Source organism: Populus trichocarpa, chromosome 8 (genome assembly GCF_000002775.5).
Source record: "Populus trichocarpa isolate Nisqually-1 chromosome 8, P.trichocarpa_v4.1, whole genome shotgun sequence".
Classification (NCBI taxonomy): Eukaryota; Viridiplantae; Streptophyta; class Magnoliopsida; order Malpighiales; family Salicaceae; genus Populus; species Populus trichocarpa.
Genome location: NC_037292.2, coordinates 6,142,741 through 6,162,123, shown reverse-complemented (window position 1 = coordinate 6,162,123; position 19,383 = coordinate 6,142,741). Strand labels below are relative to the sequence as shown.

General features: G+C 32.4%; 2 protein-coding genes across 4 annotated transcripts; both read right to left on the bottom strand.

Moving 5' to 3' along the window:
* Positions 1–4,048: 4,048 nt before the first annotated feature.
* On the bottom strand, positions 4,049–9,469 carry LOC7471072 (truncated transcription factor CAULIFLOWER A). Of its 3 annotated transcripts, none has more exons than XM_024606842.2 (8): positions 8,912–9,469; positions 6,545–6,623; positions 6,281–6,345; positions 6,108–6,207; positions 5,971–6,012; positions 5,425–5,453; positions 5,141–5,256; positions 4,049–4,437 (listed from the first exon to the last, which is right to left on the bottom strand). In XM_024606842.2, exons 1-7 carry the CDS (start codon positions 9,094–9,096, stop codon positions 5,148–5,150), a joined length of 609 nt encoding a protein of 202 aa, XP_024462610.2. In that variant the 5' UTR covers positions 9,097–9,469; the 3' UTR covers positions 4,049–4,437; positions 5,141–5,147. The 3 variants fall into 3 exon arrangements, with proteins under 3 accessions (XP_024462610.2, XP_002311353.3, XP_024462609.2); XM_002311317.4 differs by having other exon boundaries at positions 5,412–5,453; positions 8,912–9,467; XM_024606841.2 differs by lacking the exon at positions 5,425–5,453 and having other exon boundaries at positions 8,912–9,467.
* A 2,667-nt stretch (positions 9,470–12,136) lies between these two features.
* Positions 12,137–19,061, bottom strand: LOC7498222 (agamous-like MADS-box protein MADS2). Its single transcript, XM_024606918.2, has 8 exons — positions 18,697–19,061; positions 14,760–14,838; positions 14,307–14,368; positions 14,034–14,133; positions 13,104–13,145; positions 12,960–13,001; positions 12,538–12,668; positions 12,137–12,430 (listed from the first exon to the last, which is right to left on the bottom strand). The coding sequence occupies exons 1-8, from the start codon at positions 18,879–18,881 to the stop codon at positions 12,346–12,348; spliced, it is 726 nt and encodes a 241-aa protein (XP_024462686.1). The 5' UTR covers positions 18,882–19,061; the 3' UTR covers positions 12,137–12,345.
* Positions 19,062–19,383: the final 322 nt, after the last annotated feature.

Genomic DNA, 19,383 nt, shown 5'->3' with positions numbered 1-19,383 from the left:
TTTTCTTTTCACCTTTATACTTTTTAATTATGCTTTATTTATTGCATTATTAACTACTTTCTTACAATCTTTCTTATGTAATACCTGATATTCTTAGGTTTTTTTTTCTAAGAACCTCAACTTATTTCTTAGTTATCTATTTTGACTCACTGCTACTTTTAGAACTCTAATCTGTTCTTTTGTTGAACTGTATTTTCTTAAACTTAAATATCTTAGCAATTTTTTTTTATCCAGTTTATTTCTTTTACTGTCCAAAGTTATTCAAAAACTATTCTAGTAAGATTTATATTCTTTGTGAGTATTTTTTTTCTATTTAGTCTAGTTTTTTCTTTGAATTTACTTGGCCATCAAGGCTGTAGTTCTCTAAAAATAGAGAATTACTCCCATTATATTCTTTTATTACCATGAATAATGGGATTTTTTGGCATGAACGGGCCGGGGAGGCACGCCAAATCCAATTATTACAATGTAGTTACAAGCTCCTCATCAAATGCAAATAATAGTCTCTCTTTCGTTCCAGACGCCAAGAATAAAAAGGAGAGAAAATAGACACAACCATGAAGGAACAAAGGAAAAACAAAACTTGGGAAAGATATCAAGTAATGATACCTATTCTATAAATGGAAAGATAGACTGATCGATCAACTTATAACTGTGTTTATTAAACTATAAAATCAATTTAAATATTAAACCATAAGGTTAAGTTGAGATTTAAACAAGTATGTTCGGATCAAGCAATAAATTAATCTTAAATTAGGTTTATATTAAAACCTGCAGATTCAAGTAATATTAATATGAGTAATAAATCATACTCATCAAGATAAATATTAATCATGATAAAACTATAACCGTTCATATGACTTACTAATTATTGGAAACTGTTCATTAGTTCATTGAGTGGAAAATCACAAAGATTTATTGCAATAATTAGACTACACAACTTCACATAGAATAAGCTGGTGTAAAAAAAGATAAAAAGTTAAATTGCATAACAATAAAAGAAATAAATAAATCAAATTAAAACATGCAAATAAAGCAGTAAAAAAGTTAAAACATGAAGTTATAAATAAACTCACAAAAAAGAAATTGCAGGAAAAATATACATAAATTGCTTAAACTTCAGAAATCTTGAATTAACATTATATATTACGACAAGTCAAGGAATTATGACGAAGTATGTTCTTTTAAAGATTAATTTTAAAACCTAAGTCGTGTTGTTTAAGATAGAATGAATGATCAACCTAGAGTCGTTTTCTATACATTAGCGAATAAATAACTCGGACAATGACTAAGAATCTGCCCCTTGCAAGAAATAAATAACCTAAACTAATAGGATTTAATTTGTTTCATTAATTTTACAAAGGAAAAACTTTATTATATAAACTGGCAAATCATTTGCTCATAAAATCTTCCAAGTCCCGACAAGTGATCTTCCAAGAATTTCGATCGATCAGCATGAACCATTGTTATGAATGAATCTAGCTCGATCACAAATATCATTTTACATATCTTTCTACTCCGTCAATATGGTAGCAAAATAATGACACGGGTTAAATACTCTTCAAGCTTGACTCGAGTGGTGGAAGAACTTGTTCTTTATGTTATGATTTTGATTTAAAATTCAAGGAAGGCTGTAGAAATAAATTGTTCTTGAACACATAAGTCCAGTTTCCGAAAGAAACAATAGAATCACATAATCTTGATTCGAGAAATTAACAAGTATCAAAATGATGCCTTAACCAGTAAAACAAATTATGTAACAGGAGGTCGATCAATCGTGTGAGATATTAATTTGAAACAGTGTTTATCCAAATACATTCCAAATAGCACGCAAGACCCACCATCTATTGTACGGCCATGGATAAGGATTTAGAGCTCCAGAAATTCAGCCATGTCCATCTTTTACATGTCTGGAAAGCAACCAATTCATGGACCCTGTTTAGTCGGCATAAAGTACGATGTTACGTCGTGATTAATTTCTGGTTTATCAATAGATTCATCCAATATCGAACGTCTTGATAATTAATTGATTCTAATGGATGACAATGAAGTTCGAAAATCCTCACTTAGTAGTCACTTGACTATTAACATCATTTGGGTAAAAAAAAATATTCAGTATTACTAAAATATTTTCTAATATAAAAAAATGAATTTTATAAAGGATGATTTGATATAATTCGTTGATTTTATGGATCTAAAAACAAACTAAACGATCAATAAAAATATAATTTAACTAAAAATAATTTAAGACAATAATTTTTTTAAAAAAATAATGAGATGACAACATACTAGATTAATCTAGGTCAACCTGACATAACTTGTCAAATCCACAAATAACCCTATAAAAAGTAAATCAAACCAAAATATAAATCTCAATCCTCAATCAACATAATATTGAATGATAAAATTAAAAAAAAAACAAGTCAACTCAACTTTACCTGTTAAACTTATGACTTGTGTCATTAGACTAAGATAACTTCATAGAAAGTAAATCAAAATAAATAATAAAATCTAATTACCAATTAACTTAATGTTGAAAGATGAGATTTAAAATATAATTAAAAAAATAATCCAAGTTAACCCATCAAATTCATGACAAATATAAATTTTATATATATTAATATCTCGCAATTATCATAGGTATAATTTATACTTGGTAACAAGGCTGTATGTATAAAGTTTATTAATGCTACGTTTATAATATCTTTTCTTTTCAAGATTTACCACCCAAGAATTTCAAACATTGAATGGATGGATTCTAATAATAGATCATGAATAAATCTAGTGCTTGAAAATTTTACGAAAGTAACTTCGAAAAATGTTCCGTAAACTAGTATTATTCATATAAAAAAAATTGTAATTAGGTCTTGATTTAACTTCACTCACTATCTACTATTCGGAAAAGAAAAAAAGGGGGGGAAAAAACCCTCAGCTATTTATCATGAGAGTGATGCTTGATCATACGAAATCTGAATGATATACGAACGCAAATTACAGGATGGTGCATACATGGATATTTTTCGCATTGGGTTCCATTTATCAACCCTCTTGAGGCTGACCATCGACACCATCCTCGAGTTAGTTTTTCCCAGAACAATTATTTCCTTTGCAGACGAGCGACAATGGCCCAGAGGTGATAAATGGGCTTCAAGGTCTACTAAAGAACGCAGGCTTCAAGCCTGACTTATACTTGCTTTGGACCTATGAATATGTAGCTTTCAGCAAAACTTTAGAGTTCGGTTTCAGCATCCAAAACGCAAAGGCCTAGGAAAATTGAATTGTGGCAACAAAGGGTCCATAACCCAACTGATCCTTGCAAAATGCAAAGAGAAGCCCACCTACCCTTCCCTGTAAATTCAAATGGACAGCTTTACTGCGATGAGATGACTTTAACTAATACCAGGACCATGGCATGGAAGGATGCAAGAATGCTGTAGGCGAGTCCGAACCTTGACATGGAAGAAAAGAATGTAATATGATGTCTGGGTACCAGGAGGCAATGTCAAAAGTAATATGATGAAAAGCTGCAATGTCTAGGTACCAAGTGGTAGGATTATAATGTGTGTACCTTTGAGGACATAAAGGAGTAGTGGGATTCTAAGAGTTGTAGAGCTCCAACCGTGGGCTTTGGCCGCCATTCCTGTTATCATAATAGCGACGAAAATCATTGTTTTAATTCTGATTTGGAGTCTGATTCTGCTGCCCGTTATAGCCTCCGAAGCCTCAGTCTTCTCCGCCTCGATTCCTTCCTCCCTTCCCTATGTTTCTAGCATTACTGGAAGAGAACCTGCCGGTTAAGCTTGTTACTACCGTTGGCTGACTTTGGCTGTTGGTATGCCTTCTAGTTTCGGCAGCGGAGGCAGCCGTGCCCTTTAGACGGGAGGCCAAAATATGATGATAAATTGATAAAATTCACCCAAAATAAGTTGTAAACATGTATTCAGCTGATGGCTACCACCTAGAGATAAGAAAAGGAAAGAAAAATCCTTCAACCTCTACTTCCTGGCAAGAAATATCGGCCTCCTCTAGCCGGGGAAGCAACTAACAGTAGTTCATAATTAGGACCTTCCATTGGCATTATGAAAATTAGCTGCGCCAGTCTTCTTAAATATTTCAGACACGACTTGAAACATCGGAATTAAGATTCCATCAACAATTTAATTATTACCAACAAGATGGATAATTGATATACGATCAAAGGATCATGTCATTAATTATATCAATTTGACATGATGAAACCTTAGTTATAACAAGGTGCGTATATATATATAATCTAATTTCATAACGAACCAAAAACTACATTTTTAGCAGTTTCAGAGTGTCTTTCTTCACCCAAATATTCATGTTCCAAAGCATCCAAGGTGACACGAATAAATTGGTTCCAGCGTGAGGTCAAGTTCATAATTCCTCCTCGCTTCTGGATCTTCTTCCTGGTAACTGCCACCGCATCAGATCAATTAGTATTATATAACAATTTATTGCGCACCTATATATCGTTAATCAATTTGTGATCACTGACCACATACAATAAAGTAAATAGACACTGATTTTCTATATTTTTAATATGCGGTGGTTGGGACTAATTGGGATATCATGTTAATTTACGGTGAAATCCAAATGCCCTTTTATGTTAGAAAATCTAGAAGACAGATTACGCGTAAAAACAATAGGCATTCGTTATATACCTATTGTTACTATCAAAACAAATGGAGCAAATATATACCGTATCACTCAAAGGGTGTTGTTACTATCAAAAGTATGTATCAAATATCAATTCCCTATAGAGTTTAGATGTTCATTTTGACATTAATCTTGTTATTAAAGTGACGTTTAGAGTAAAATTACAGAGAAAAGAAATCAGGTTGCAAACGATGAGAAGTAATGTCATGCGAGTTAAACCATATAAGCAGGGGTGGAACTACTGCATGCTTTGGGGGAGCATGACACCCCCAAAGTTTAAAAAAAAATTAGTTTTGGTTCTTGAATTTTCATAATAGTTATGCATTTGGTTTCTTTAAAAATAAAATATTTGCTCTATATTCTGATAATTTTTATGAATACCCTATCTAAAATGTTCTAGTTCCGCCTCTTAGAACTATAGGCTATATATAGCTACTATAGCAGTGCAAGGGAAGATTACCTGATGTTTAAACAAGGCAGTGGCGGCTGTGGTAAAAGGAATGAGGAAGCATTAGGGCCATGATCTTGCTGATCCCAGAGTGCCGGCTGTGCCAGTGCTTTCTCCTTCTCCTTGATCTATTTCCAAATCATTCAATAGTAAAAATCATCAGCTATTCAACAAACTGATCAAAATAGCTATGCATGTAAATGGCCCCCTCATATATAGTGCATGTTGGAAAGAATTAATTAAAATGTAATTTGCAAGTCTTGGGACAATAAAGGAAGGCCACCTGCTTCACTAACATGTTATTTTGCTCTTTAATTGCCTTCTCCTGTCATAAAGCAGATAGAAATGTAGAAAAATTAAACAGGCAAATTTAGGCATGAGTCATAGGCATTTAGAGAGAATGGGAGAGAAGAAATAACTGGATTTCAATAATTTATCCTTTAAAAGCACTTATGCTTCTTAAGAGTGAAATGATTTTACTTTTGCCCTATTTCTTTTTCTGCACCTGTTATAACCCCTTTGTTTTCTTCTTTTTAAAGCAGTTTTATAACCTTTAAACCAACTAAATAAAAAAAATATCCTACATCATTACTCCCTCTTGTGCTACATGAATCGGAAAAATACCACTTGCGTGTACGGCTCTGATCTTCTAACGTTCATGTAAGACTTATTCTGACGTCAACCTATGGGATATAACTTCAAAAGGAAAAGGGGGGTAAGTCAGGTGCTTGATGATCTTGGATGAATTAGGCTTTCTAAAAATGATGATTATAGCTTCCAAGGTTGTACAGAGATCATGGAAATTCAAAGCATAAGTTTGTGCAAATATGGGGACGACGTACCTTTATCTGCAGCTCAGAAATCGACTGATACATCAGATGGTTCTGTAAAAGAGAGAACACGTTATTACAACTGGCATAATTCCAGTAATAAAAGCATAAGAAAGTTTAGCGTGCTTTTCTATAGCAGTATAGCATACTTTTCTTTCCCGAATGAGTTTAAGGGCGGTATCAATCTGTTGCTCCAAGTTTTGAAGCTCTTTGAGACTCACGGAGTCCAGATCTTCCCCCAAATAGTGCCTGGTAAGGTTTGAAAATCTTGTGAGAAAAATTTGGAAATAAATGCAGGCAATCAAGTTCGGAGTAGGAGTACCTGTGGTTTCTCTGTAGAAGTTCAACCTTTGCCTTGAGCCTGTTATACTCTAGGGTCCAGTTCCCCTGCGAATTAAGTTAAACTCGGTATTATTGGAACCCGACATGGTGACTGAATCAAACTTAATGAATATATTGTACATTAACTTACCGTATGAATTTCAATTCCCCTTTTCGTTCAATTCAAATCAATAGTAGAAATTAAAGTGCAGAAATAGAACTTAAGAAAATAACAAATCTGATGAAATAGTAATTAAGGCCCTACCTGCGAATCAAGATCAGTTGCGACTAATTGCCTCTCTGCATAAGAATACCTCTCGTGGCGTTCAAGTATCTTTTCCATGCTGTTGCACAACAAGACGATGCTTCTTCGTAAATAAATACATGTTCCATTTTCCGGATATGTGCATTTTCCACGACATTTCCACAGAGACAACTTGACAGTATATGAGAAATCAGGAATAGAAAGTTTCAAGCTTTTTTCCCTTGAGTCGTATCTATGATTGAAGAAAATCCATTCAACTAATTTTTTCCACCATTAATTCATGCATATCTAGAGCTTTGAACATCAGATTTCGTATCCAATTAATTTAGATGCATATCTTCTATCTGAACAGGGGCAAACAGTTGAGGCTGACTTGGTTGAGGTTTGGTTCATAATCTCCTATTTCGCCTTTACAGGCGCTTTAAAGCTTTTTGCTTCGCAAAAAACAAACAGGGGCAAACAGTTGACCAGAATAGGGTTTCATTTTTTTTCTTAGATCTTGCACGGGATTCGTATATCTTGGTGGATTGAATCAATCAACACTATAAAATGCGGGGCTACTCTGACCTCTTCATATCAATGGATATTTTTCAAACTCAAATATTTCAAAAGGAGGGTTTGAACATGTTGCAATATCTCACGCAATGACAAGAGAAAACATGCAACTGACTATATTTTCATGGCACCATAATGATGTTCCATTATAGAATTGCTAGTGAACCATCAACATAGCTGTCTGTGAATTAAAGAGTAGTTATGCAGCAGGAGCAGAACAATTCACTTTTAAATTTTGCAATTGACAAAGAAACATATTCACGTGTTCTATTCTCGACATTTCACAGTGCAGAAGAATAGTTATGCAGCAGGAGCAAATGTAGTACTAAAAAGAAATACATAACGTGCTCTATTCTGGAGATTTCACCACCACTAGTTACTGATGGTTATTTATGGAAGGCAAAACAACTGTACCTAAGCAACAGCTGCATCATAAGTAATTATAGGAGTCAAGAAAGCACATGCTTCCAAACATAGAATGCATGATCTTTTCCAAACGTAATCTAGAAATTGAAAAAAAAAATGCAAGGAATCTATATAAAACTATTTCTTGACTCATAAGTTTTAGATAATTATTAGTCTACAGACCAATCCTAAGTAAGTTAAATACTATTAGAAAGTTAATATAAAACTATTTCTTAGGCTTTAATTATTCCATATATATACAAACACACACAGTCTGTTAACCTCTACCTCCACCACCTCTTTACATGCATGCTTCTCACCAATATCCTCTCCAGATCTCTTTGGTTTCTATTATATAGATCACATCGTAAAAATTAGTTTGATTGAATGGCTTCAAACTTCTCTTTATTTTAGTATTGCAATCCAAATCGCTACGAGCAGTGTCAAATCCAAATTGCAAGTACAATTAATTATCTTTTTCTTGATGGATAGTAGAGTTAATTATTTATCTCTAATATTTTTACCCTATGAGGCGTACGTTATCGATGTTTTTATTTTTCTAATTTATGTGGCAAATAGCAATTTCTAAACCAAATAACTAGTGCTGTTGATATTAGATCCATTAATTAATATCTCGAAAGTGTCAAAAAGGGACACCATCCAATTTATATTAAAATATTTATGTTCTCCTAAAAACATGATGCGATTGCTTTCCACAAAATTTAATGTATTTATACTAAGAATCCTAATCCGTAGCTTACTTTAACAAGTTCAAATCGATATATCAGATATCATGTTTTATTATGGGATGTTGCACCTTCAACTGCAAAACTGTCATAAAGGATTGGGAGTATAGTACTCCTCCAGTCAGATATGAGCACAGCATCACCCTACAGCCATCAAAATCTACTGGACAAGACTTCGAGGACCCATGAAGCATATGTTTTATGGTTATTTTAATGGATAAAGTAAGAGATATACACTGCAGAAACTTTGGAACCCTCTGGAAATTAAAAAAATTTAAGAAAGACATGATTATTAAGGATACAAGAGATACTCAGTACATTAGATTATATTAATTACGAGATCCTATCTTTATATGTACCAAAGATTATGTACGAAGCAAAAAATCCAAAACAAATACGTGTATAGCTTCAATGTTTGGCCATGATAACGTTGAGGAGACATAGGTCATTCATTTCTAAGAAAAAAACCAGCCAAAAAGAAAATCGGAAGTTAGAGAGAGGTCATACACCATGTCGTCCCTATCAAAGAAAGAAATAAAAGAAAAGAAAAGAAAAATAACAAAAGCCCCAGATGAAAAAAGAAGAAGAGAGAGATAAAGAAAAACCTAATTAAGATATAAGGGTATAATATATATATAAGAGAGGTGAATTGAGTACGTACCAAGCATTGGTGGAGTATTCAAAGAGCTTCCCTTTATGAGAGAAGACGATCAAGGCAACCTCGGCATCACATAGGACTGAGATTTCATGAGCTTTCTTCAACAATCCAGTTCTTCTTTTGGAAAATGTAACCTGCCGGTTGATCTTGTTCTCTATTCTCTTCAACTGAACCCTACCTCTTCCCATCTCTCTCTCTCTCTCTCTCTAAATGTCCTAACCCTTTCTTTTCTTGGTTCTTTTTTTTTTTTTTTTCTCAAAATAACCCCACTACCGCAACGAAAGAGAAAACAAAAAAACACCGAACCTGAACCTTAAAAAATGAGATGCGAAAAAAAAAAAAAGAGGAACAAAATTATAAATGTAAAGTTTCCTTGAGAAAGCATGCGCAGGCGTGGAGTGGAAAAGAATAGGAGGGTCTACTGTCTAGATGGTAAATGGGTAGCGGTGTACAGTGAAATTGGCTGGTTGGGCAAAACCGGAGTGGTTTCTTGAATGTGAGTTGTCGAATTCTCACTGGCTCAGGACTGCCTTAGCTAGCCTGGATTCTATTGCCTATGCAGGTCCCGGTCCTTTTTCCTTTCCTTTTCTTTTCGGACGAATTGGGCACCCAGGATAGAAATTGAAAAGAAATAGGGACACAGCAGTAAAAAAGTTAAGGTAAAATAGTATATTTTTAAATATTAAGTTTAAAACTATAATATTTAATTAATGTTATGTTTTGAACATCCAATATTAATGAAATTTTAGTAGTTATCCAAGCTATTCCATAAAAATTCTAGAATAAATTTTCCCTACATCTAAATCTAACAAAAAAATGATTCTTATGAGATTTAGTATTTAGTTTGTTAATCTTACATTTAATTTAATTAATGATTTTAGAAAGTAAAAAAAAATTAATTTTAACAAAATCCGGGTAAAGTTCCTCCAATTTAAAAACTATATCTAAAATCATGTCCCATTTAAAAATACATATAAAGAACCACAATAACCAAACACAATAAATTCTTACATTTTATAATCACAAATAGTTTCAGGAATACAAATAAATAAACATATATACATGCAAAATGAATCTCAAATACTTAAATAATACAATATTCTAGTTAATTTATCATTAATTCAACAAACTCTAAATTCAATATAAACCCTAAACAATGATTGCATTTCAACTAAACCAAACATAAATTTATAGCAATATAATATGTTTACCATGCTTGTAGGACTAGAAAAAGAGTTAGGTGGCAACAACATGAGATTTTGAAGAGAAAAACTTTCTAGGAAGCTTGGAGACTAAAATGGGTTTAATTTTTTGGTGTTTTACTGGCAAAAAAACAAGTGATTGGTGGGGTTCTTAGAGAGATAACACCAGTTTTGAGAGAGAAAGAGAGTTGTTGTGTCTGCTGTGCTCTTTGATCAGAAGAGGATTTAAATTTCATGACATGTCGCATTTCTAAAACACGATAAGTTTAAACATCGCTCTTCTAAAGTGCGACAACTATTTTGTCACGCTCGGAAATGAAAGTTTTTAATAAATATCACATTTTATAAGCGTTATAAAATAAAAGTGTGTTATTTCACCAAGAATTTCTCAAATGATAATATTATAGTTGATGGAAACATCATATCCGAGACACTATTACACATGCGTATGATTATCAACGATGGAGAATAGCCTAACCCGTTGTTCCTTGGTTAAGAGACTAACCTTATTTGAGTCTATTTTATTTATTTGAGTTATATATGTTAGAAAATTTTAATTAATAGGTTGAGCCCAATAATTATATATTTTAAGGTTATGCTATTTATATCTTTTTCTTTTAATTTATAAAATAATTTTAAATAAAAAATTACATAGTTTCATATTTTCCAACCTCTATTCTAGTCTTTCTTTACTTTTAATTTCTAACTTCTTTTTCTAAAGTATTTTGGTTGATTGTTCGGCGTTAAATTTGCCAAATATTTTATATAACTGTGCTAATTTCTTTAAAAAATCTTTCTTTTCTCTATTTTTGCATGTCACAGCTGTACGGACTCATCGGAAGAAGAGTTGTTTTTATTGTTGGGTTATGTCCACACCCACGTCCTCTTTCGTATTGACGGCGGAGATTTTGCTAACACTAATTAAGTAATTACCATATATGATTGCGAGATTTGTTACGTGAAATCCGCAGCGAATCCCTGCTAGGTTTGCTAGACAGACCACCGGTTTCCGTCCACACAGGGCCAGAGCTCACCTAGTCGCATTTATCAACAAAAATTGAAAAGATCAACAGCCTTGAAAAATTATATTCTTGCAAATGTAAAAATACACCAACTCATGCACATCGATCTGACCCCTTTTTTTCATATTTTTTATTTTTTAATTAAATTCTTTAAAAAAAATTATCTAATTGTGTCATTATTTTTAATAATATTAACATATTTTATGGTTGTATTAGGGATTTCTTTATATATATATATATATAATTATATTCATAGATAGAAGAATCATGTTACAGATTATTTAGGCAAGCAAAGAATTATTAGAAAAGATGACTTAGTTGTTTGGTTATAGCTTCTTCTTTTTATCATGGCCTTTTTTTTTTAGATTAACGTGGGTGTCCGGGCCAGCTTGCGCGCACCTCGACTAATCCCACGGGTCCTGAAGTTAACGACCATGTAAGCCTCCAGTGGCCATCATATGAGCAACCACAGGGCTCGAACCTGAGACCACAGAGAGAGCAAACCTCTTGGTCCCAAGCTCTTACCACTGGGCCACCACCTAGATGGTTTTATCATGGCCTTTTTACTTGATTAGCTTGTGGTTTTAATTAGTTTTGTTTGATAGTTTTATGTTTTTTTTAAAAAAACTTTTATATACTCTTCTCTTTTAAGCTATGTAATTGATATCTATGTCAGTTAATTTTATAAATCTCTCATATTTCATAAAAATAAACAACGATATATATGAATCTAATATGCATAACAATGCTATTATTTTATAAATTAATTCATGAGATTTTAAAACTAACTTATAAAATCAAGTTTAATAACAATACTAAATAATTTCTTATAACCTCAATTTTTTTTTTTCATGTGAGGAACTGCAATGTAACTAGATTTGTTTTTCAATAATTTATTATGAACTTAATCTTATGAACTCAATAAAAAAATCAAGTTTAATAAAAATTCTAAATAATTTCAAGGTTTTTTTTTCCTCAAAGGGTTATCAAACAAATCACATCAATAAAGAAAACTTCGATCATTTCATCAAGCATATATATATATAGAACACCGAATATTGTTTGTTACAGGCAACTTATTGCGTAATCGTTTACACATCTGTATATATGCTGACGGATGGGGCAAAGTTGAACCATCACATAATTAAGAGTTACTTATGCATTTCGTTTTCTAGTCCGATGGCAAATTCTTGAATTTTTTTAGTTTCAAAAGCTAAAGCATCCACCCTGGAATGAACCCGTTAACATTTTGAGATGAGGATGTAACAGTCGCTTGATCTGTTTCCGCTGGATTGTAACTGTAACACAAAAGGAAAAGCTCATGAAAGAACGAAAAATAGCTGGAGCGGAGCAAACTGAATGATTTTCATTTGAATTTATGCAGGGTTAGTAGGGATTTACATACCCAAACTGAAAAGTACTGTTGTATTGCAAAGGCTCGATCGGATCATATGGCTGAACAGGTTGGAAGCTGTATGGAACACGTTGCTCTCCGACTTTCCATGACAATCGAATTGCTGCACTAGTTTCTTCCAACTACAAATCCAAAATTAGGATTTCAGAGAGTTAAGGTAAGAAGTTCATTTTAAAAGTTTATCAGAATTCAAGCATTCGTGGATTACTGTTTGTTCATGCACCGTGTGGTGTGCAAGTGCATGTTCTGTAAGATCATGAACTGGGTAAATTCTGAGGTTTTCAGGTTCCACAACCCAGGCAGGTACAGGTATTTATTCAAAGATTCACGAGAAATGGCTGGTCACTATTATGTGTTTCCACCAATTAACTGTGCATTAGCAACACACATATGAAGCGTAATCAAGGCTGTACCTTTCTTTTTAATGCATTATTGGTTTCCAGTAGCAGTTCTTCCTGAAAGGCATGAAATATACACATCATGGGTCATATTCGAGGTATATAGCATGCGCGCGCAAGTGTCTGGTAGTAATAAATTAATCTAGACGTAATTCTTACCTTCCTTTGAAGTTCAGAAAGTTCATCCAGTACAAATTGGCCCTGCAAAAAGAATGAATGGCCAAATTAACAGAGTATTTGCACTTTCTAAAACATAACATAACATGCACTGTCTTATTTTTCTGTCATAAGTTCATAGGAAGTTAGAGCGAGCGCGCACCTCATCAATTCTACTAGGATAGGTGTTGGGTTTTAGGCTTAAATACCATGTTAGTTCCAATTGATTTGGACTTGGCCTGCATTTTCTTTTTTTTTCTAATTTAAGTGGCCGACCTATATCACTACCATGTAACTCAATTACACAATTTGTTCGTTTTGGGATGGAGTTCCATAGCTTGTTACTCTTATGATATTTAGTTATTCCTTGTAATGATCTTTAAATTGATGAAGTTTGTGCAAATACAAGTGTATTTGAGTTTTGAGTTTAGATATTGTTGCTAATGTACTCGATCTCTTTGATCTTAGTTAAATATCGTACCAATTATATCTTTCTCCGTGGAATAGACAATATATTGCTTAGCCATGTAAATATATGCTTTGTTTTATCTTTTATGTTTTTTCAATCTCTTTCATTTTACAATCTACAGAAAATTTTGTTTTAAGATGCTATAAAAATCCCTAACAGATTAGTATCAAAGCTTTGGTTTGTGCTAATTAGCAAAACTTATAGTAGTAATAATTTTAGGAGCTTAGAAAGTAATATTTAATTATTTAACGAATTTTATTTAATAATTTAAAATTTAAAATTAAAATAATTGTTTAATATAGTATTAAAATCTTATTCATCGAGTAATAAGATGGTTTTAAGCTTCAATAATTTATATTTGAGGAAGTATTAAGAAGTAATATAAAACTATTTATGGTTTATTATTTATTATGGTTATTTGATACGGGATAATAATAATGTAAGTGGTTATATATATTAAATACCTTTCTACTCCTGATTTGCTTCAATGACGAGTCAAGCTGATTCTCAAGCTGGTCAAGCTCCATAGTGCCCAAATTCCCTAAATCCTCCCCGAGAAGATTCCTACAGAAGTTGAAGTTTAATAAATGAGTACTTATGCAGATTGCCTTACCAAAAAACAGGAAAAAACATTATGATTGCTTGCAAAATTCAATAAACTTTAATAGTTATACAAATCAATCAAGCATGGCATCTAAGTTTTTGGGTGAACTGGTATCATGGTGTATATTACGTACCTTTGAGAACGCTGTAGCACGTCCACTCTCGTTTTTAGCTTCAAGTATTCCTGGTAGTTGTTCTGCTTAGAACATTCCAGCTGTTAAACTTAGTTTCATAGATCATAGATCAGCCAAGAAAATGCTATTAATCAAGCAACCATAACAGCTGCTGGACAGTTCAGGACTAGAATTGGACGACGTTTTCCCCTGTTCTCTTTGCCAGGCTCTTAGAAGAGCAATATCAAAGAAGGACTCTACTACTTACTCTAACAACTCTGAATTTCATAATATAATGTACTTTAGGGGAGTGATGGTTAGATAATCAGAAATCCATAGTACTTGAAATGTTATAAAACTTCACTTAGACACCCATACCGTGCGAATGACACTTTCCAGTGACAGACACGGCCACCATGTTTTCACCAGAACATGATCTTAGAGTTGAAAAAAAACGAAAAAATATTTAGTTACCTGCGTCTCCTTTTCAGACTGGCCCCCTTCCAGAGCTCCATAACTGAACCTTTGATATTTTTCGATTGTCGTGGCCATGCTGGAACAAATGCAGAAAACAGATAATAAAGATAAATGTTAATGAATGAAATGAAGTCATTTAGTTACTACAAATTCGCGATCCTGGATAAATTTAATTACGCAGAAGAGATGAAGTGAAAGACAGACAATTAAAGGAAAAAGGATTCGGCCTACAATTAAGCAACATAGTTTTTTTTTTAATCATCTCCGACAAAGCTTTTTCACTTATAAGGAGGGTTTTTTTTCTTTTACCTTTCTCCCTGGAATTATTCTCTTGAGTATGTGAATCCGGAAAAGAGATTTTGAATTTTGTTTTTAATATTTTAGAGATGATATATATATATATAGCCTCGACTAGCATTGTAAAACCTAGTATCTTTATGATTATTTTGTCCTTAAAATTTTTTGTAAGTGTTTAGATTTACTTAGTATATACATATATAACACCCTTATTGTCATAAATTATTTGTGGAACCGCAACTAAACCAATATGATGAGTTAATTAACTAGTGCTTGGTGTTCATCAGGAAAATAAAGAAAGAAAGAAAATAGTGTTTGTAAATATATAAGACATCATGGCATTTTTTGAAAAAACCCATTAATTTGTGAGTGTTGATGATTCAGATTTGGGTATTTTTCTTTGAATAATTACATAATATAACAATATTTGAATAAATTTCATTTTGTACATGTGTATGCATGCAAGAAAGTAAGAAAAGAAAAGGAAGTTTGAAAGGTGAGATTCCTAGAAATTAATTTAATATATTTCTCAAGCTAGAAAAATGCAATGATTATCGAAATCTCATGTTCGGACTCATTTTGCTCTCTACTCTCATGAACCAAATGCCCCTAGAGTGTGGTTTCGCTTTCTACTTAATTTCATGATCCAAATACCACTATAGTGTGTTGGTTGATCGATCCAAATACATATGGATTACTATAAAACTATATCACGACGCCAACATGTATATATTATATCGAGGCCACAAACAATTAACAGTTCAGGATTACCCTAGAAGCACCATCGGAGTTCAAAAAATCCGATCAGGGGACGGAGGCGTGCACCCACACCACTAATCTCTCTCTGAGGTTATAATATTCCGAATAAGATATTTATTAATCGTAATTAAAATTATTTAATATCACAATAGGCATGGAATGAAGCTAATGAACACATGGGCGGTTTTAGTCTTTACATTAATATTTTATTGCCTGTATAGGGTTTAATTATATGATAATTAAATTTTATCGATGACTGAAAAACTAGATTTTGATCCAATTAACATTATATAAGATTTCACAACACTTTGGTTTTTTAATTATCTATGATTAAAATATATATCACGTTCCTAATGCTTGAAAGTATTTGTGTTTTTGTATCTTCCTAGCTAGACGACAGTACATGATATTCTGCTAGAAAGCTAGCTCCCCAAAACAACAACTCCTTTTTCCATCCAACTCTACCATGTTTTGATATCTTCCTATTAATAAAGTTTTATATTCCTCCTTTTGTTTTATCCTGTAGATTTCTTTTCATCCAATATCGAGGTTTGTAAGATTTAATTGGGTTTCAATAATGAAGGAGAAGAGAAAAGCCAAGTTTCCATACTATTCTATTGTCGGTGTGGCTTTACACCTAATGCTAGCATTGTATGTACTAGCAAAAAAACTCTAGGCTTGTTTCGGAAGTCGTTTAAGATCATGTTTTTTTTAATATTTTTTTTATTTTTTAAATATTTTAATATATTAATATCAAAAATAATTTTTAAAAAATAATAAAAATATTATTTTAATATATTTTCAAACAAAAAAATTATCTTTTTAAAATCAACTGCTAAGAAACTCTTATCATTTCTTAAAGTCCCATCAAGATTTCACTCTTATTAATGCACATGATTGTTCTATTCTATTTGTTTTATTTGACATACTTACTTTTTTATTATCCTCATTATGCAGTAATGATTTTCTTATTTGTTTTATTTTAGACGAAGCTGTCTCCTACAACGGACACAACACTACTGTTCTCAAAACAAGTTAGCACTTCGTTGGAATTAAGAAATATTGTACAAAGATAAAGGCAAGAATAACAAATACTGCAAATAACGCCATTATTACAAATGAGAGAACAAAAGGTATTTAAACACGTTCATCTGCATAAGAAGCCCCTGCACACAGGCCTAATTGATGGCTAGTAGAAATATTAGAGAGGAAAACCTTTGCAAACATGCATTGAGGCGTATCTTCGGGTGTCTAATGATGTAGAGTGATAAACCAATAACAATTTTAAAAATTTAGGCTATGATAAATACATTCCAATTCCACTATTTTTTTTTCCTTGAACAAAAGCAGTATCGATATTAAAAAAAATTATGTTGTGTTCATCTACATTGGTTGAAAGTCAAGAATCCTTATTCAAGAATTATACCCTCGCAACTCCTGGCACTCAACTGATTAATTCAGCTATTTGACCCAGATGAGTTTTAGAAAAAGGCCATAACCCTAAGTTACCGTGTTACGCGAATGACAAAAATATATGGATTCAAGTTGAACTGCATTTAAGTTAATTAGATTTTAATTCAGTACTTTGTTATATGATATATTTTATGACCAATTAGTTTAATATGTATATATATATATATATATATATATGAAAATCTAGTTTTATGAAAATCATAAACTCGCATAATCAAATCCATTTAAGAATTATGTTCCAAAAAAAAGTTACATAAGATTCAGCAGTACAATTAACTTACTTTAGATTAAGAAATCCAAATTTAAAGAAACTGATAAATTAATAGCTACCAAATCATTCATAGCCCGAATTGATTTTCTTATAGCAACAGCCGCAAGGGAAAATAGTGAAAACCTACTTTTGACAAACACTGGAACACTGGTAGTGTTAAGTTGTTGTGAATCGGAAACTTACAAGAAGTAAAATAAGAATCAAGGGGAAGCAAGAAAGATTGGGGGGGGGGGGGGGGGGGGGGAGGAAACCTGATAGCTAGAAGTCTTCAACACCTGGACTTAAATCAAATGAAATCAGGAAAGTTTCTCTAATATATATGATCACCATGGAGTTGCGTTTAATTTATAGGAGGAAAATATAAAACATGAAATTTAACCATGGCTTGCTAGCTTGCCTCTCTTCTTGGACCCTGAACCCGCATTTCCAGGAACGATTTAAATACGAGTGCAGAGACAGTACAAAAGCAGCGAGGAGACTGGAATGACTAGATTAAAAATATTAAGTTTAACCACGAGACAGTACTTAAAAATTCATTTTTCTTCGAGATAAGAAACATTTGATTTGTCACCATATGCCGAAGTATGTACGTGCGTGTGTGGTGACTTCCAAGCTGCACGACACCTGAATTTCTTTTTATGTAATGGTACTCTGGAAATTCATATTCATAGAGAGAGAGAGAGAGTGATAATTAATTGCACTACTTGTTCTAGAAAAATGAAAAAAAAAATCAAAAGAAAGAGGAAAAACGTTCTGCTGGTTAAGAAAGAGAAGAACTGAAACTTTTCGATCCCTTGAAAGTCTGCATAAGAGGGTTCTTCTTATAACTCAAGATCTTCATAAAATAGACACCTAGCTATCTCAGTATATACCTCCAATTAATAAAGACCGGCCGCCTATATATATATATATGTTCTTAAAACACGAAAAAAAAATAAGAAAATCCATCGCCAGAAAGACATCATCAAGAATTAAAGGTCGCCAAACAAAATATTAAAACACTCGTATATTGGAAAGGTTTCAAAAAAAAAAAAACATCGAAACGATATTAATTATAAGAGACTGGAAAGAAGAGAGATTATAGTTTGAAATATAAATTTATAATTATGTCTAATTACAAGGGGGGTTACGTACTTGGAGCTGCTGCAGAACTCAAAGAGCTTGCCACTGTTGGAGAAGATGATGAGCGCAACCTCAGCATCACAAAGAACTGATAGCTCGTAAGCCTTCTTAAGCAACCCATTCCTTCTCTTAGCAAATGTTACTTGTCGATTTATCTTGTTCTCTATCCTCTTCAGCTCTACCCTCCCCCTTCCCATAGTTCTTTTTACTATTTTTTATTTTTCTTTTGATGTTTTTTATGATTTAATACCAAATATGGATCATCTAGCTAGATCTTGTTTACCTTGCTTCTTCTCCTTCTTCTCTAGGGCAAGGATGATTTCTTTACTATTATTTGTGAAGGTGGTTCGGAGCCAGGGATTATTTGCTACAGTAAAGTAGTACTTTTACTAAAATAGACAGGAGAGATGGGAGGTTAATTAACCTGTGGTTGCCTTTTATTAAATTTTCTTGGATTTTTATTTTTATTTTTCAACTTTTTAGCATTAATTGATTGGGTTTTAAAATGTATTTGGTACTGTAGAGGACGATTTTTAAAAAATATCTTTTATTTTAATATATATTAAAATAATTGTTTTAGATTTTTTATTATTATTAATATATATTAACATATCAAAACTAAAAGTAAAACACTAAAATTACATCTTAAAAAAACATCTAAAAACAAAATCAATCTCACTCTAAGTTAGAAACAAGGCT

What these genes read in the sequence shown, in the direction of transcription:
- LOC7471072 (XM_002311317.4), bottom strand. Translation starts at nt 9,096, where the DNA reads ATGGGAAGAGGTAGGGTTCAGTTGAAGAGAATAGAGAACAAGATCAAC. An exon ending in GAATACTCCACCAATGCTTG is followed by an intron (nt 6,624 to 8,911) that starts GTACGTACTCAA and finishes GTTGTGCAACAG; the next exon opens with CATGGAAAAGATACTTGAAC. An exon ending in AACTCATTCGGGAAAGAAAA is followed by an intron (nt 6,013 to 6,107) that starts GTATGCTATACT and finishes TCTCTTTTACAG; the next exon opens with AACCATCTGATGTATCAGTC.
- LOC7498222 (XM_024606918.2), bottom strand. Translation starts at nt 18,881, where the DNA reads ATGGGAAGGGGGAGGGTAGAGCTGAAGAGGATAGAGAACAAGATAAAT. An exon ending in AGCAAATCAGGAGTAGAAAG is followed by an intron (nt 13,146 to 14,033) that starts GTATTTAATATA and finishes TTCTTTTTGCAG; the next exon opens with GGCCAATTTGTACTGGATGA. An exon ending in ATAATGCATTAAAAAGAAAG is followed by an intron (nt 12,669 to 12,959) that starts GTACAGCCTTGA and finishes TTGGATTTGTAG; the next exon opens with TTGGAAGAAACTAGTGCAGC.